Source organism: Lontra canadensis, unplaced genomic scaffold (assembly GCF_010015895.1).
Source record: "Lontra canadensis isolate GAN:19392208 unplaced genomic scaffold, GSC_riverotter_1.0 scaffold52, whole genome shotgun sequence".
Lineage (NCBI taxonomy): Eukaryota > Metazoa > Chordata > Mammalia > Carnivora > Mustelidae > Lontra > Lontra canadensis.
In genome coordinates this window covers 3,789,235-3,807,114 of record NW_022631046.1, presented here as the reverse complement: position 1 = coordinate 3,807,114, position 17,880 = coordinate 3,789,235, and the positions used below count along the sequence as shown (strand labels likewise).

Here is a 17,880-nt window from a genome sequence, read left to right as displayed (position 1 = left end):
TTGATCCTTCACTTCAGGGAGGTGCTTTGCTCCATGCTGGGAATACAAAGAATAAGATCTCTGTTTCCTGTCTTCTTTAAGTCTTCATATTGGCTCTTAAATATCATTACATTTTAGGTTAGATATTATATTTTGATCATCTGAGGAAGCAAATTAAAATTATGGAATAAGTATGGTATTGAGTTGTACATGCTCATGGCTACATTGTTCATTTTTCTTAGGATTTAATAAAACAATCCCCTACTCCAGTTCCAACCAACAAACATTTTATTCGTCTGGCTGAGATGGAACAGACAGTAGCAGAACAAGATGATTCTCTCTCCTCACTTTTGATCAAACTAAAAAAAGTATCTCAAGATTTAGAGAGACAAAAAGAAATCACTGAATTAAAAATCAAAGAATTTGAAAATATCAAGTTACGGTAAGTGTTAGGAACATATTATAAAAATAGGCAAATGGTAATAATGATATAATGAGGAGAAATGCAAGCATTTGCTGTGTCGTGCACTGTTCTAAAAACTTTATGTATATGATCTCATTTTTATCCTCAGGACTATGACATAGGTTATTCTTCCCATTTTTCATATAGGAAGTAGGCCACAGGAATGCTCAGTAACATACCTTAGGAGGAGATGGAAAAGCCATGTTTTGAATCTAGTCAGTATGACCCAAAAGCCAACTCAAGATTCTTGTTCTAGAATCTGATTTTTAACCTCTTTAATTAAAGCATCCTTTTCATCATCTATAAATGGAAATGACAGTTCTTACCCTGGCTCCTTTATGGAGGCCAAATGATACTGTGTGTGAGAGTAATTTGAAAATTGTAAAGTAATATATAAATATAAAAACTTTTGTTTACACACCTATTACAGTTTCTAGTGTATAATAGAGGTTCAGTAAATATTTCTTGAATGAAACATTATTTTGTTAATTAATTATAGTGACAGTAGATTCATTCTCTGTATTAGATGCTCTAAATATTCCTCAACCAATTTATCAGGATATAGATTTTAAACCTAAAATAGGTTTATAATTTATATATTTTGTAATCACTGTAAAACTGTTAGGAATGAGAGAGTGTCTGCATTGTTTGAGTGGAGGTCTCCATCCTGGGATTCCCCAGGAGATTTGCATGGGGATCAGTGGTTGAATAAAGGCCCCCACAAGGAAAGTAGCAAGCACAAAGCAGTTTATTAAAGTGAAAGTGGGAGAGCGGGCAGGTTCCCCTAGGTTGTTTTGAAATTGGATATTATTGGGTTTCTCTGGGCTTGGAGGTGCTGTGACGTAAGTGGGGCGGTCTCTAATGGAGGCTGCTTCCAATCATTTGGGAAAATCCTCCCGCAGGTTGGGAGGGGGAATTTTTGACCCTGTGAGGTTTGTACCAGAACCGTCTTGGCAGCCCTTCTCAAGGGGCTGTAGGAGGGGAAGCTGTGCCCACAATACAAATACATTATAGTGAGTCTAGGGGTTACCCTGGGACAGAGGTAGGAGAAGAGAGCACAGGTTCTGCACCTGTGGCTCGTGATTCGCCAGGTCCAAGGCCTTGGAAGCCACAAAATCAGGATTTGAGCTCCCAGGCTTACAATGTATAGCCTTTTTTGTTTTGTTTTGTTCATTTTTATTACCATCCTTATTCCAGCTCACGTCTCAGTCATTCCCCTTCAGGCACTGGGGACTCTGCCTGAGGGCATTCTTTCCACAGCTCTTGTCTGGCTTCTACCTAACAGAGCCTGGTGATGGGTATAAAGAGGGCAGAGATTGCATGGAGCACTGGGTGTTATATGCAAACGATGAATCATGGAACACTGCATCAAAAACTAATAATGTGCTGTATGGTGACTAACATAACACAATAAAACAAATAATTTAAAAAATTGTAAAAATTAGAAAAAAAAAAAAAAACAACAAAAACAGAGCTGTCTCTCTGGACCTCAGTTTCTTATCTGAAAAAAAAATGGGAAAGTTGATCTACTTGACTTTGTAATTCCATTCCAGTTCTGAAGTTCCGCAGTAGAACTTTTTATTCTTAACCTACTTATCCAGTATGTCTCTGATAAAATTAACACTATTTTTGCTTTATTAAGAAGTTGCCACTTTTAAGAAATTATTCCCTAAAAGAAGAGAATCAGTGGGGTGCCTGGATGGCTCAGTGGGTTAAAACCTCTGCCTTCGGCTCAGGTCATGATCTCAGGGTCCTGGGATCGAGCCCCGCATTGGGCTGTCTGCTCAGCGGGGAGCCTGCTTCCCTTCCTCTTTCTCTGCCTGCCTCTCTGCCTACTTGTGATCTCTGTCTGTCAAATGAATAAATTTAAAAAATCTTAAAAAAAAAGAAAAGAAAAGAGAATCAGCAATAGCATTTGGTTCTTTTCTTTATTATTTTTTTCTGAGATAGGAGAGAGAGAGAGAGAGAGAGCATGCGCCTGTACCCGAGCCGGGGCAGGGTGAGGGGGTGTGCTAGAGGGGGAGAGAGGAACTTAAGCAGGCTCCACGCCAGCGCAGAGCCTGATATGGGGCTTGATCTCATGACCCTGAGATCATGACCTGAGCGGAAATCGAGAGTCAGAGGCTGACTAAGCCACCCAGGCACCTATTTTGGATCTTTTCACTCTAATTTTCCCCATTATATTAAATTTTATACATGAAATGTTATTTTTGGTGTAGTAAGTTTCTGTCATGTTTTGGTATATGAAATTGCTTGTACTTTTGAATATAATTCCTGGATGCAGAAAGTAATCTTCCTTTCAAATGACCTTGTATATATAAATTTTTGCCACGTGAAGTACTTGAGTCATTTTCTACCTTACCATGTCATGTTAACTAAAATTATTCTTTTATTCTGTGTGTATATTGACATGTGTATTTTAATGTGTCCTAGGAAATTGTAGATCTGTGTATTTTCTTGCGTAAAACCTCCTATTTTCACAGTTTGATTATTTGAGTTAACTTCAGTTTTTGGTACATCTTGTAGGACACAGTATTTAAAGTGCAATTTTGTTCATTGTCTAGACCACAAAATTACTTCACGCAGTCATTGCCATCAAGAGTAGACGAACTAAAAGGAAAAGTCTATTTTATGTAAAGTTTAAGAGTTAGTTAAGTGAAACAAAGAATTGTTCTTGTTTTGATTTGAGTTAAGACTTAGGTCATATGTATACTTAGGACCAAACATTTGTTCTTTATAAAATTTGTATCTAAGTGTTAATTGCAGCAACCACTCCCTTAAATACATATGTTTGCTTATGTTAGGCTCCAAGAAGACCATGCGGATGAAGTGAAAAAAGTGAAGGCAGAAGTAGAGGATTTAAGGTGTCTTCTGGCCCACTCGCAAAAGGAGTCACAGAGTTTAAAATCCGAACTTCAGGCTCAAAAAGAAGCAAATTCAAGAGCTCCAACAACTACAATGAGAAATCTAGTGGAACGGCTAAAGAGCCAGTTAGCTTTGAAAGAGAAGCAACAAAAAGTAAGTAACAAGAGAGTATTACCAGTGTTTAGGAAATACATGTACTAATAGATTGCTTTTAGAGAAGACTAGTAAAAGATGATAGCATGTATCTCTCTGTTGTAATAAGAAGTATGAGCTTTGTCTTAGGCTGTTAAGCAGAATTTTTCAAGATATTTCTTTTTAATAGCCATTTGGTGGTGTCACTTTTTTATGTTATCAGTTTGATTTTGATAGGAAATAAGGGGAGATCTTAATCCCATTCTTTTCTCTCCTTTTCTAACTGGATTTTATGCTACTAAGCTATTTTGAACAGTTTGAATAATTGAATAATTTCAAACAATTCTGGGGAGTTGGGGGGAGATATGACAGTGAGGAGGAAAGTTTAAAGAGGAGGTCACAGAGATAGTTTTTTGAGAAGTATTTGGTCAGTGGATTATCTGATGTATTAGTTTTTAAAATTGATCTCAGATTTGATATACTCAGTTGATTTAGAAGATGCTATTTTTCTGTGCTAGTTTATGAAATTTATTGACAAATTTTAAGTCTTTTCTAATCCTATAATTTTCCTTGTCTGTATAAATTCGGTTAATTTCACACAGAAGTATGTACTAAGTGAGTAATTCAGATAAATACCTAAACTTGGATAGTGAAACAAAACATTGGTTTTTGTAATATAAATGTCTTGATTTAATGCTATGTTCTCAAAATTATTATTGTCAAGATTTTGAAGTTTCTCACTGTCAGTTTGGGATGAACTGAATGCAGTTACTAAAGGACATTCATTTGGAAAAATTAGGACAGTTAGATTGTGAGTTATGTTTGCTTAAACACATGGTATTTTAGGAAAATTTTTAAAAGTGATGAAGCATATTAAATTTTTGTATTACGTGTTGCGCATATAAAATATTAATTTTTTAAAAACCATGTATGTTATAATTTTCAGGCACTTAGTCGAGCACTTTTGGAACTCCGGGCAGAAATGACGGCAGCAGCAGAAGAACGTATTATTTCTGCAACATCTCAGAAAGAGGCAAATCTCAATGTTCAACAAATTATTGATCGACATACTAAAGAGCTAAAGGTGAATGTAACACATGCATCAATATAACAAAATACCTTATAATTGCTATTGGAAGAGGAGCCTCTTTGACATATAGTAGTTTTGATAATGAATAGGGAATTTATTCTAATAAATTATTTGTGGATATATATATATTCATTTTTTAACAATAGAATCTTTATAATATTCATACGCTGATTATCGTCTTAGAGATTAGCAAAGGATAGGCCCTTATTAATTACTTCTTCCTAACAGAATTAAGAAACATTTTACTTAGGATTTTTGTTTCTATGTTGATGTGAGGTCGGTGTGTAGATTTCTTTGTTTTATTTCTTTTGCTTTGTCAGAATTTTCTAATTTTGCTAGTTCATAATATGAGTTAATTAGCTTTCCTTTTTTTGTCCCTGCAGTAATTTAGGGAGATTATATAGTCCTTGACATGTAATTCATAGAGCTGCCTGACTCTGAAGCCTTTTTTGAAGTTATTTATTTTTTGGCAATGTACTTTACTGTTTTCATTACCGAGCAATCATTAGTTTTGGTAATTTAAAATCGTTTTACAAAACATATGTGTTTCATAGTGAGTTTTATATTTCTTTACACAGTTTTACATAGTACATTCTGCATAAATGAAAATGTCACGTTTTATGTTTTGTTTGTAATTTTGATTTACTGAATTTATTTGTTTCTCCTCTTCACCACCATTGAACTGTGTAGGGACTGGATTTTACTTAGGGTTTTGTTTTTGTTGTTGTTGTTGTTGTTGTTTTCATTTATTGTTCAGTTAATAATCTCTACACCCATCATGTGCTCCAGCTTTCGACTCTGAGAACAAGAGTCAGATGCTCTTCCAGTTGAGCCAGCCAGGTGTCTCTACTTAGCCTTTTTAAATCTCCCACTGTACCTATCAAGTTCATGAGCATAGTTAGTACCAAAAATTCATTAAGTAAATAAATATATAAACAGGAATTACCCTTTATTGGTATCTTCTTCATTACCTTTCTTTTTGCCTGAAACATCATCTCTAAATTCTTAATAGCCTTAAAGTCCTTTTTCTCAAATCCTTTTCTGACTACTCCTGGACAGCTTATGTGTTTCTTCTAATTGCATTATAGTAGTACTAATTTCTTGTTAGTGTTATTAGTAATACTTTTGACCTGTAGTCATTTATGCAACAAAACAACCAAGTACCAGTATTTCCATCACAGTTACTATATGGAACAGCTGGACACTCCTATATAGTGGCTTTAAATATACTGTCAAATACAGGGAGTTACCCTTTTATGTCTTGTCTCTACAAAATGGGTTAAAAACTACTACAAGTTAGAGAATTTGTTTATTCTACTTTTAGGCTTCATAGCACTTAAAACATAACCATGTACATTCGTATGTACTTGTTCCTTTAATAAGTTAGTTTAGCCATAATAAAACATTTGCTTATTTGATAAAATTTTGTTTCTGGGTGTTTGTTGAAGATGAATTGCTGTAGATTATTTTGTCACATTTTGTTTTTCTCAAAGTAGACTTGGTTCATTTGAAATGAAGTTAGATAAATAGATGTAGTTGGTGGGTTTTTCTACCCCCTGTGAACTTTCAAAATTTAGATTGAAACTTTAGTTTTAACCAATTTTAATTTAATAAGCATTAAACCCTTTTCATAAATATTATTAATAATTTAATAAATACTTAGATTGAAGCCTTTTTATTAAGTAATGGATATATTCTGTTTTGTTGTTGATACTTGATGAAGATTTATGAATTAAACCTTTCTTGCAGACACAAATTGAGGATTTAAGTGAAAATCTTTTAAAATTGAGAGAAGCTCTTAAAACAAGTAAAAACAAAGAAAACTCACTAACTGATAATTTGAATGACTTAACCAATGAACTGCAAAAGAAACAAAAAGCCTATAATAAAATACTTAGAGAGAAAGATGCAATTGATCAAGAGAATGATGAGCTGAAAAGGCAAATTAAAAGACTAACCAGTGGATTACAGGTGATTTTATATTTAATTGTGATGAAGTCTTTGATTTAAAATATATAGGTAGTGGTTTATTTCTACCTTTTTAATTTCATTTATAATATTTGCTAAAACTAGCTTTCCAGATCACTTTGATTATATAGCTGATTCCTTCAGTGACTCTCTGTCATATCTGTTATTTTAGAGTAGCCTATCTTTAAAATGCAGAGGTAGCAAGTATGATCTGTATCAGTAGTGCATTTAGAAGAGATTGCTATAGCCTCAGAAAATTTCTGTAATTGGAATATTTATTGTGTATTTTGTTGATAGCTTTTTACTTGTAAAATGTAAAAATACATCTTATATTTCAGGGGAAACATCTAATAGATAATAAACAAAGTTTAATTGAAGAACTCCAAAAGAAAATTAAAAAGCTAGAAAGCCAACTGGAAAGAAAGGTGGATGAGGCAGAAATAAAGCCTGTGAAAGAAAAGGTATGTGAAGAAACATACTGATTAATATATTTAAAGTAATGATAGAATAAGATCGATTATATAGCTAATGAACAGAGGATCAACTATATTAATTTGTGGGCCTAATACATACTATAAATGTATCAAATTGTGTAGAGCAGTCTAAAACAAGTTTCTGCCTTTAAGAATTTATAGGAGACTCCAGGGGTTCCTGGGTGGCTCAGTGGGTTAAGCCACTGCCTTCAGCTCAGGTCATGATCTCAGGGCCCTGGGATGGAGCCCCAGATGGGGCTCTCTGCTCAGCAGGGAGCCTGCTTCCCCCACCCCCTCTGTCTGCCTCTCTGCTTACTTGTGATCTCTCTCTCTGTTATCAAATAAATAAATAAAGTTTTTTTTTTTTAAAGGTATTTATGGGAGACTCCTAAAATGTAACTCTTACTCAGAAGTTACTAGAATGTCTCCATGTCCTCTTCCTGACATTATAGTACCTCTAAAATCCCCTCAAACTTTACCTATCCAACTTCTCCCCAACCTAATTTTTTATATAAATTGGTGATTTTGATTTTGGGAAAGAAAGTTGGGCGTTTTTAGTCTGCTACCTAGACCCAAATGTGCCCTTTTTATCCTTCGGTAGACTGGACTGTTAGTTCAGGGTAAATAAAATAATTTGGAATAAAATTTTTTTCACTTTCAATATTTGTAGTAATCAGTAACCAAACTACTCATAAATTGACTCTGAAATGTGAGAAAAGTTGCTTAAAATTAGCTAACAGGTTAACTAGTAAACTATTTTGTAATAAAAATTACTAACAAGAATTATCGGTTGCTAAAATGCATATAACTTATTACAAATAAGCTGAAGATTTATATGGGTAACATTGGAAATATCGTGAGAGACCTGGGAAATATTGGTGTTAGTAGTAATGTTTGCCCCTGTAGAAAATCACAATAAAGGAGCTAAGATTAGGGAAATTTTTATTGTAAAATTTACCCAGAAAATGTCAATATCTATAAAATATTTTCAGTAACATGAACATAAAGTGTCTTTAATGCCACTGAATAGAGATTAGTAATCGAATTAAAATACCTTAATATAATATATTCCAAAATTCATTTTACCTATGAAAATTCACCAGTGTTATTATAATTATTATTAAAATGTTTGTGTTTGTATACATTGAACCACACAGTACTCGTTGTCAGAAGCTTTGCTCTTAAAAATCACAAGGTAAAATGTCCTTACTCTACCAGATTGCTTTCTTTGCTGCCTCCCCACTTGGGCATAGGTCTAATCCTTGGATGCCATTTCCTAAAGAATATCTCAGTAGCCTGTGGCTTTGCCTGGATTCCTCATCTGTGTTTCAGTTTATTTCTCCTGATAATTTGAAATGATACATCTTGCATTGCCAGTTTCCCAAGATTATTTTGACAGTCAAATGGAACAATATGTGGGCACCTGGGTGGCTCAGTGGGTTAACCTCTGCTTTTGGCTCAGGTCATGGTCTCGGAGTCCTGGGATCAAGTCCCGCATTGGGCTCTCTATTCGGCAGGGAGCCTGCTTCCTCCTCTCTCTCTGCCTGCCTCTCTGCCTGCTTGTGATCTCTCTGTCAAATAAATAAATAAAATCTTAAAAACAACAACAACAACAAAAACAAATGGAACAATATGTGCAAGTCCTTTGTAAGCCATCCAGTCCATAGCACTGTATAGTATTATTACTTATTATGAAAAGAGAACACAAAGAGCAACCCTAATCAAATTTGTATCCAGGAATCTAGTAAGAGCATTATTTCAAATTCTGCTGTATGGGGTATTTTGAATTCATGAATGCTTTTATATTAAAAAAATGCTCTTATATTGGAATTTCTACACCTTTTCTCTGTCAATTTCTTATAGCCTATCTATATGAGATACCACACTCACTCCCATGCCTTGCATTCCTGTTTCTTTTGTTGCTATACTTTTCTTCATAGCATTTATTATTATCTGACATACTAGAGATGTACTTATCTATGTGTTCATCTTTTGGACTATAAGCTTTAATGGCAGGAATTTTGCCTGTTCTGTTTATTATTGTATCCCCACCACCTACAGCACTACTTGGTATGTATTAGATGCTTGGTATTTGTTAAACGAAAGAAAAATTTAAAATGCAATTACATTATTCTGAAGTCCATGCCTGAGTGGCTATTGGTACAGAAAATATGAAAAGAGAAGTTCTCTCTGTATCCTCTCTTCTTCCCCCATCTAGAACAGATCCTTGGTGACATTTGTCTTTGTTATTTTATTGTTGTTGTGGTTCATTTTTAAGTTGTTTTAGCCTTGTTTTGCTCAGTCTTAATTCAAAGGGTAATGTCAGATAGGATAGAATTGCCCAATCCCTACAAAGCACGCCAATGCTGCAGAATTATTTACTTATATACCATTACGCCCAAACAAATACTTATAATTCTGGAAGTCACAAAATTCCTTGTATATATTTCAGGAAAAAAAGAAATTAATAATGATCAAACACTGAAGTTTTTGCATTTTTTAAAAGAATACTTGTTAACTGGACTAAATAAATAAGGCAAAAAATTGGCCAGTGTCAAAGAAGACAGTTTTGATAGGGCAACTTATCTTAGTTGAGCATTTGACTTTAAACTATGTCTTTTAACTCTTTCAGCCCCGGCATTGCCTTTTGTAATAAATACAGTGTTTCATGACATCCTCTGTGCTATTCCACATGAAATTTATAGTTAATAGAATCTACTTACATGTGTAATTTCAAAATAATCATTATAAATGAAATATAAAGGAGAAAGAAAAAATAATTTATAAAATAATAGATATTTCTATATTCCTCATATTTCAACATGAAAATGCTCTGACATGCTACATTAGAAAATATAATGAAGTAGTGTAGCATTAGTAGAAATTCAGAGCTACAAATGCAGACTGATACAAATGTATCCTATTGGAAGTTTGTATGTCCCAATGGCATTGTTAATGCCACTAGCTAGTTCTCTTCGCTGCTCTTTTTTTTTAAGCACTTATCACCAGCTAATGTAATACAAAATATTTTTTTCTTTTTGTCTATATTTTGTTCCCTTTCTCTAATCCACCCAACCATCATAAATTAGACTATAATGCTCTTTCTCTGGTTTATTCATTGCTTCTACTTCTAGTACCTAGAGTAATATTTGGCAGATGAGTAGCACTATATATATATTCGATAAGAGAAGTCATGTGGATTGAAGATTTGAAGGTGCTGTGATGCTAGAAGATTGCTGTTTTGGTTAAAATTGGGTTGATCCTTTGTACATATACATTCTTTGTTAGAAGCTTACTTTGGTCATGATCATCTTTATTAGAATCTTAAAGACTTCTTCTTTGCCAATTTGAATACCTTTTATTTCTTTTTGTTGTCTGATAGCTATTGCTAGGACTTCTAGTGCTATGTTGAACAACGGTGGCAAGAGTGGACATCCTTGTCGCTTTCCGGATCTCAAAGTGAAGGCTGTCACCTTTCCCCGTTGAGAATGATATTTGCAGTGGGTTTTTCATTGATAGATTTTATGAAGTTGAGGAATGTTCCCTCTATCCCTATACTTTGAATCGTTTTATTCAGGAACAGATGCTGTATTTTGTAAAATGCTTTTTCTGTATCTATTGAGAGGACCATGTGGTTCTTCTCTCTTCTCTTATTGATTTATTCTATCACATCGATTGATTTGTGAATGTTGAACCACCCTTGCATCCCATGGATAAATCCCACCTGGTCATTGTGGATAATCGTTTTCATGTACTGTTGGATCCTATTAGCTAGGATCTTGTTGAGAATCTTGGCACCCATATTCATCAGTGAAATTGGTCTGAAATTCTCCTTTTTGTGGGGTCTTTGCCTAGCTTGGGGATCAGGGTAATGCTGGCTGCATACTGAGTCTGGAAGTTTTCCTTCTGTTTCTGTGTTTTGAAACAGCTTCAGGAGAATAGGGATTATTTCTTCTTTGAATGTTTAGTAGAATTCTCCAAGGAATCCATCAGGTCCTGGGCTCTTGTTTTTTTGGGAAGTTTTTGATCACTGCTTCAATCTTGTTACTAGGTATTGGTCTATTCAGGTTGTCAATTATTTCCTGATTCAGTTTTGGAAGTTTATAGGTTTCCACGAATGCATCCATTTCATCTAGTTTGCCTAACTTATTGGCATATAACTGTTGATAATAATTTCTGGTGATTGTTTCTTTTTCCTTGGTGTTAGTCATGATCTCTCCCTTTTCATTCATAATTTTATTAATTTGGGTCCTCTCTATTTTCTTTTGGATTAGTTTGGCCAATGGTTTAATTAATCTTATTGATTCTTTCAAAGAACAAGCTTTTAGTTTCATTGATGTGTTCTACTGTAGCTCTAGTTTCTGTCCCATTGATCTCTGCTCTAATCTTGATTATTTCCCTTCTTGTGTATGGGGTTGGCTTGATTTGTTGTTGATTCTCCAGTTCTTTAAGGTGTAAAGAGAGATGGTATATTCTGGATTTTTCAATTTTTTTAAGGGAAGCTTGGATGGCTATGTATTTCCCCCTTAGGACTGCCTTTGCCGTATCCCATAGGTTTTGGACTGAAGTGTCTTCGTTCTCATTGGTTTCCATGAATTGTTTAAGTTCTTCTTTGATTTCCTGGTTGGTCCAATCATTCCTAAGCAGGCCATCCTCATCAAAATTTCACCGGCATTTTTCAGAGAGCTGGAATAAACAATCCTAAAATTTTTATGGAACCAGAAAAGACCCTGAATTGCTAAGGAAATGTTGAAAAAGAAAAACACAACTGGGGGCATCACATGGCCTGATTTCAAGCTTTACTACAAAGTTGTGATCACCAAGACAGCATGGTACTGGCACAAAAACAGACACATAGACCAGTGGAACAGAGTAGAGAGTCCAGATATGGAACCTCAACTCTGTGGTCAAATAATCTTTGACAAAATAGGAAAAAATATCCAGTGGAAAAAAAAGACAGTCTGTTCAATAAATGGTGCTGGGAAAATTGGACAGCTATGTGTAGAAGAATGAAACTCAACCATTCTCTTACACCATACACAAAGATAAATTGGAAATGGATAAAAGACCTCAACGTGAGGCAGGAATCTATTAAAATCCTAGAGGAAAACATAGGCAGTAACCTCTTTGACATCAGCCACAGCAATTTCTTTCAAGGCATGTGCCTCCAAAGGCAAAGGAAACAAAAGCGAAAATGAACTTTTGGGACTTCATCAAGATGAAAAGCTTCTGCACAGCAATGGAAACAGTCAACAAAACAAAGAGGCAACCCTTGGAATGGGAGAAGATATTCGCAAATGACACTACAGACAAAGGCCTGATATCCAAGGTCTGTCATGAACTCCTCAAACTCAACACTCAAAAAACAGATAATCACGTCAAAAAATGGGCAGAAGGCATGAATAGACACTTCTCTAAAGAAGACATACAAATGGCTAACAGACACATGAAAAAATGTTCATCATCATTAGCCATCAGGGAGATTCAAATCAAAACCAATTGAGATACCACCTTCCACCAGTTAGAATGGCCAAAATTAACAGGACAGTTTACAAGTGTTGGAGAGGATGTGGATAAAGGGGGACCCTCTTACACTGTTGGTGGGAATGCAGGTTGGTGTAGCCATTTTGGAAAACTGTGTGGGGATTCCTTAAGAAATTAAAAATAGAGCTACCCTCTGACCCTGCAATTGCACTACTGGGTATTTATACCAAAGATACAAATGTATTGAAGGGGCATCTGTACCTCAATGTACATAGCAGCAATGGCCATAGTCGCCAAACTGGAAAGAACCAAGACGCCCTTCAACAGATGAATGAATAAAGAAGATATGGTCCATATATACAATGGAGTATTATGACTCCATCAGAAAGGATGAATACCCAACTTTTGTATCAACATGGACGGGACTGAAAGAGATTATGCTGAGGAAATAAGTCAAGCAGAGAGAGTCAATTATGTGGTTTCAGTTACCTTTGGGGCATAAGTAATAACACAGAGGATATTGGGAGATAGAGAGGAGAAGTGAATTTGGGGAAATTGGAGGGGGAGACAAACCATGAGAGACTGTGGACTCTGAGAAACAAACTGAGGGCTTTGGAGGGAGTAGGGTTGGGGGTCGGGTGAGCCTGGTGGTGGGTATTATGGAGGGCATGTATTGCATGGAGCACTGGGTGTGGTGCATAAACAATAATTTTGGAACACTGAAAAATAAATAAGTAAGTAAATAAATAAATAAATAATCTTAAAGACTCCTAAGTCTGTTGGCCTTAGTCCAGACTTTTCCCTAGAATATCATCTGTCAAGTAATAGAATACAGAACCCTATACTGAAGGGGATTTTTGTTAATAGCTTGGCATGTCTAAAGAGTCTAGAAGTTACATAGCAAAATGAATGTATTTACATAATCTCTAAGAAATATTGGTTTACCATTGTTCTAGTAAATTGTAATTGATACATCTTGAAATTAAAAAACAATATTGGTAATTTTCTCCATTGTTATTCACAGAGTGCTAAAGAAGAATTAATTAGGTGGGAAGAAGGTAAAAAATGGCAAACCAAAATAGAGGGAATTAGAAACAAGTTGAAGGAAAAAGAGGGAGAAGTCTATATTCTAACAAAGCAGTTGACTACTTTGAAAGATCTTTTTGCCAAGTGAGTTTAAAGATAAGTCTAATTAATTATGTGCAAAATCTTGATTTGGAAGTTATATTGTTTTATCATATTTGATATCATACTTGAAAATTTTCCTACTTTTAATTATCAGTTATTGTTTATAGTTCACTTTTTATTTTCTTTAAAATGTGTTTATAAGTATTTTAACAACTTGGGTGACCTAGGTGGCTCACTTTGTTTAGCATCTGCCTTCAGCTCAGGTCATGATCCCAGGGTTCTGAGATCGAGTGGCACGTCAGCTCCCTGCTTGGCTTGAAGTCTGCCTATCTCTCCCTCTGCCTCTCCCTCATACTTGTATGCACTCTCTCTCTCTCTCTCTCTTTAATAAATAGAATCTTTAAAAAAAAGGGTATTTAAAAAATTTGTAAATGGGCTTACTATAATTTTGAAATAACTTAGCTCATAGCAAATACAGAAAGATCTAATTTTTTTATGTTGGGCTTGTAATTGAGTAAGCTGTGGTTTAATAAATTGAATGCAAAACAGTGAAATATTTTCATGAGGCTACATTAAATCCCACAGAGCTGACAAAGAGAAACTTACCTTGCAGAGGAAACTAAAAACAACTGGCATTACTGTTGATCAAGTTATGGGAGTGCGAGCTTTGGAGTCAGAAAAGGAGTTGGAAGAATTGAAAAAAAGAAATCTTGACTTAGAAAATGACATTTCATATATGAGGTAGGCTGTTTCATGAAAATGTGGTACCCATTATAAGGACAAAAACTGACCCACAGTAATTGATGTAATGAATGTGTATTACTTTAGGCTTGGGTTCTATTGTCTTTTCCTATGTGAGTTAAGATATTTCTGGTTCTTGGTATGCCGCCTCATTTTGGATTGTATTCTTGAATCTTCTGAATATTATGTGGTGAAACTTTGGATCTTGGTTAAATTCTATAGAAAATGTGGATATTTTTGTTTTAGCAGGCAGCCAGTCTGGATAGGTTCAGGCCTACATTCCGAACTGTTTTCTGTGGGGTGAGTCTTTGCTACCCTAAGATCAGATCCATGCACACACCGCTCTGTGGTGAGCCCAGAAGTTCATAAATGACTTTATAAGATCCCTTTTTTTAGTTCCTCCCTTTCTTTGATCTCCCTAATACTTTCCATTTCCCTAGGGCTCCTCTTTTTGGTACTTTGAGGGAAATCTGGGGCTTTTTCCCTCAGTACTAACACTCATCTTCAGGTTTCAAACAGTGTTGTATTCAGGCCAAGAAACACCAGAGGAAAAGGAAAGGTAAATCACTGCCTATTTGCTGATACTTCAAATTCTGGTATGCTATCCCAGTCTGTAAAATATTAACTTTTCAGAGTTCTCAAATAGCTGTTCCATGCATTTGAGAGAGGCAAGATTGGATATGTTTACTCCCCTGTACCTAGAACCAGCTCTCCCTCTCCCCGCCATGTCATTTCTTTAGCAGAGTCTTTGAAATTTTTTTGTTTTGTCCTCTCTTTCCATGCTGATATAATCAGTCATGCAAAACCAAATAAAATCATTTTCTAACAACAACTGAAACTGTAATGATCTGTTTCATTTATTCTTAGATGAACTTCAGTTAGTTTTACATAATCTGTCACTTCTCTACTAAGTACTTACAAGATGTCCAGAATCATCTTAATGATCATTTTTAAGGTCTTACCTACTTGTCATATTCGTATATGAGGATACTTGCTGTTCCTAAATTTATCATACTTTTTTTCCTTTCTGTTAATCTTCAAAAATTACCATTAGTGCTTCTTTATTAATGCCTGTGATTGTGTCAGTGTTAATGTAATGTGAACTCCTTTAAGGGAACACTCCTGAGCATCTACATTTCCTTTCTTTTTTTCCTAAGTCATTGTTTCTTAAATCCCTCAGAATTTTTCATGATGGAGAAGAAAAAAGCGATTGAAGAATTCTTTCTTTCGACACCTCTTGTACAGATACTGTTTGATCTCAGCCTTCCCTTCTTTGTCTTGATCTAAGCATATGTTCAAAACAACATTAAACCCTTTTTTCTCCTTTGCAGTTTTCACAAGGATCAAAATATTTTAGTTTTGAAACTTAATGCTTTTAGAGGCTTTGTTTTGTTTTCCTAATAATGTGAATCTGTGTGGCTGAAGTAATTGGAGAAGATCTGATAGAAGAGATGGAACTTACTTTCTCAGCTCAATTTGAATTTCTAAGTTGAATGAATCGATCTAGATATTAAAAGGAGGAGGGACATTCCAAGAGAGCAGAACCCTATCAGAGACATAGTGGCAGGAGTAAAGCTTTCATGTGTGGGTAAGGGTAGACTTTTTTGCCTTAGTAAAGGTAGACTCCTGGACAATTAGGTTGAATAGGTGTAGTGGGGCCAGGTTATGGAGGGCCTTGGAGGCCACGCTCATGAGACCTGGAATAACAGATTATCTGGCACCACTAAGAGCCTTTTGTGAATCCTTGAGCTTTTCAAGAAGCACACAGATGTTATGAAATTGTTATATAATGTTTTAAAAATAGTGGCTATTTTGATTTGGCTTACACAGTTCCATATAAGTAGATGCATGGTCTTTAAAGATAAAATGTGTTTCCATAAATCAAAATACACTTGTTAACTCATAATTCAAAAGACCCCTGCAGCGAATCCTCTGTAGAGGATCACTTATACTGTAGAGTCATGTCTTGATTTTTGCAAAGCTTACAAGTTTTGTGGAATTTCAAGTAAATACTGTATTAATAATACATATTTTCTTTCTTTTCTATATGTTGGTAGAGTAAAGCTGTGGAGAGTTGAAGTTTGAATAGTAAAGAGTCTGTTGTTGTTTCTCATAGGACACGCCAAGCTCTCCCTAGAGATTCTGTCATTGAAGATTTACGTTTACAAAATAGATACCTCCAAGAAAAACTTCATGTTTTAGAAAAACAGTTTTCAAAGGAGGCATATTCTAGAACTTCAGTAAGTATACACCTTTTTGTTTTTCTGTTTTTAAAGTTTAAAAGTGATATAAAGGTAGAAACCTTTATCTGAGCCAGAATATTAGATCCCTCTTATAATATTAATGCAATAAATTCAACTTTTATTTTTACCAGGTAGTGATGTATGTGAACTTCTTTAATCCTCCTTACATAAGTAAACTTAAGATTCTTAGGCTTTGTATGAAATCTTATTACAAATGTGTTTTTAAATGAAGTTATCATTTTGAGTTTTGCTGCGGCAAGAACATACAATTGGGTAAATTAGAAAAATATGTCTATTTAGCATTGTTTCCACTCAGACATGTTATATATTTCTAGGTTTCTTTATAAAAAGTCACTAATACAGAATTGTTTGTTGTGTCTTACTTTAAAACAATTGGTGTGTATGTTTTTGTTATTTCTTTCTTCTTTTCATGTTTCTTCTCTTTCTTCTGCTTCAAGCAGAATCTGTTATGTGACACAACTACGCTTTCTACCCTTGCTACCAGTGTTAATAAATACAGGCACAATACTTTTTACAAAAAGAACACTTTACACAGGAACAAAAAAAAACCTGTAACAGTTTTCAGAATTAAAAATGGGAAGGGAATAGATGCCAGTGACGACTTACATGATCAGGTACCTAAAGATATTCTACGGGATCCCAGTAATGAAGAAAAACACACAGCAGAAGATACTGTAGAGCCTACGGAGTTAAATAAATCTGAGACAAGACCAAAACATAAGTCAAGTCCATTTAAGTCAACTAATGGTACCTTGGCAGATGTTAAGTCCAATTTTGAAAATGAAGCAGATCCCGAAATTGAGAAAATAAATCAAGACAGTTGTGAAAATAATAAACAGGAACATGAAAACGAGGAAGAGAATGAGCTAGGCAAGAATGACGAAGGAGAGGGACAAGTAGCTGAAGCTGTGGGTCACAACCACCACTGGGATCCAGAGGAATCCACCAGAGAGGACCCTGATTATGCCACAGTTGCGGCCGCACTGAGTCGGTGTGCTGAGGAGGGCGCACAGGCAAACTCTGACTCCGACGGACCAGTCTGGCCAAGAGACGAAGTGTCCCAGGTTTGAGTCCATGGCGGTCCTGTGTGTGTGTGTTAGCGGAATCTTCCTGTAGCAAGTGGTATACACATGTGGGACAAATGGAAATACGTTGTATAGGATTCGTAAAGAATATTAACTATATTGTTAATGATATATATATATTATATGTAATATATATATTAAGAAATGTGTCTTAAGCTGGTTCCTTCAAAAATTAATGGTTATGCATTTCCTAATTCATTTTAGTACT

General features: G+C 35.1%; 1 protein-coding gene across 10 annotated transcripts in view; it reads left to right on the top strand.

The window, feature by feature from the left end:
• Nucleotides 1-17,880, top strand: part of CEP290 (centrosomal protein 290) — a 95,058-nt gene that overhangs the window by 59,534 nt on the left and 17,644 nt on the right. For 9 of the 10 annotated variants that reach the window (XM_032874176.1, XM_032874178.1, XM_032874175.1 and 6 more), the window contains 8 exons: nucleotides 222-421; nucleotides 3,247-3,460; nucleotides 4,386-4,523; nucleotides 6,279-6,500; nucleotides 6,836-6,958; nucleotides 13,479-13,624; nucleotides 14,168-14,323; nucleotides 16,440-16,563. In XM_032874176.1, coding sequence (XP_032730067.1) covers nucleotides 222-421; nucleotides 3,247-3,460; nucleotides 4,386-4,523; nucleotides 6,279-6,500; nucleotides 6,836-6,958; nucleotides 13,479-13,624; nucleotides 14,168-14,323; nucleotides 16,440-16,563 — 1,323 coding nt within the window. Of the gene's footprint in view, nucleotides 1-221; nucleotides 422-3,246; nucleotides 3,461-4,385; nucleotides 4,524-6,278; nucleotides 6,501-6,835; nucleotides 6,959-13,478; nucleotides 13,625-14,167; nucleotides 14,324-16,439; nucleotides 16,564-17,027; nucleotides 17,763-17,880 lie in introns of those variants that run through there. The other variant, XM_032874181.1, reaches the window with a different exon arrangement.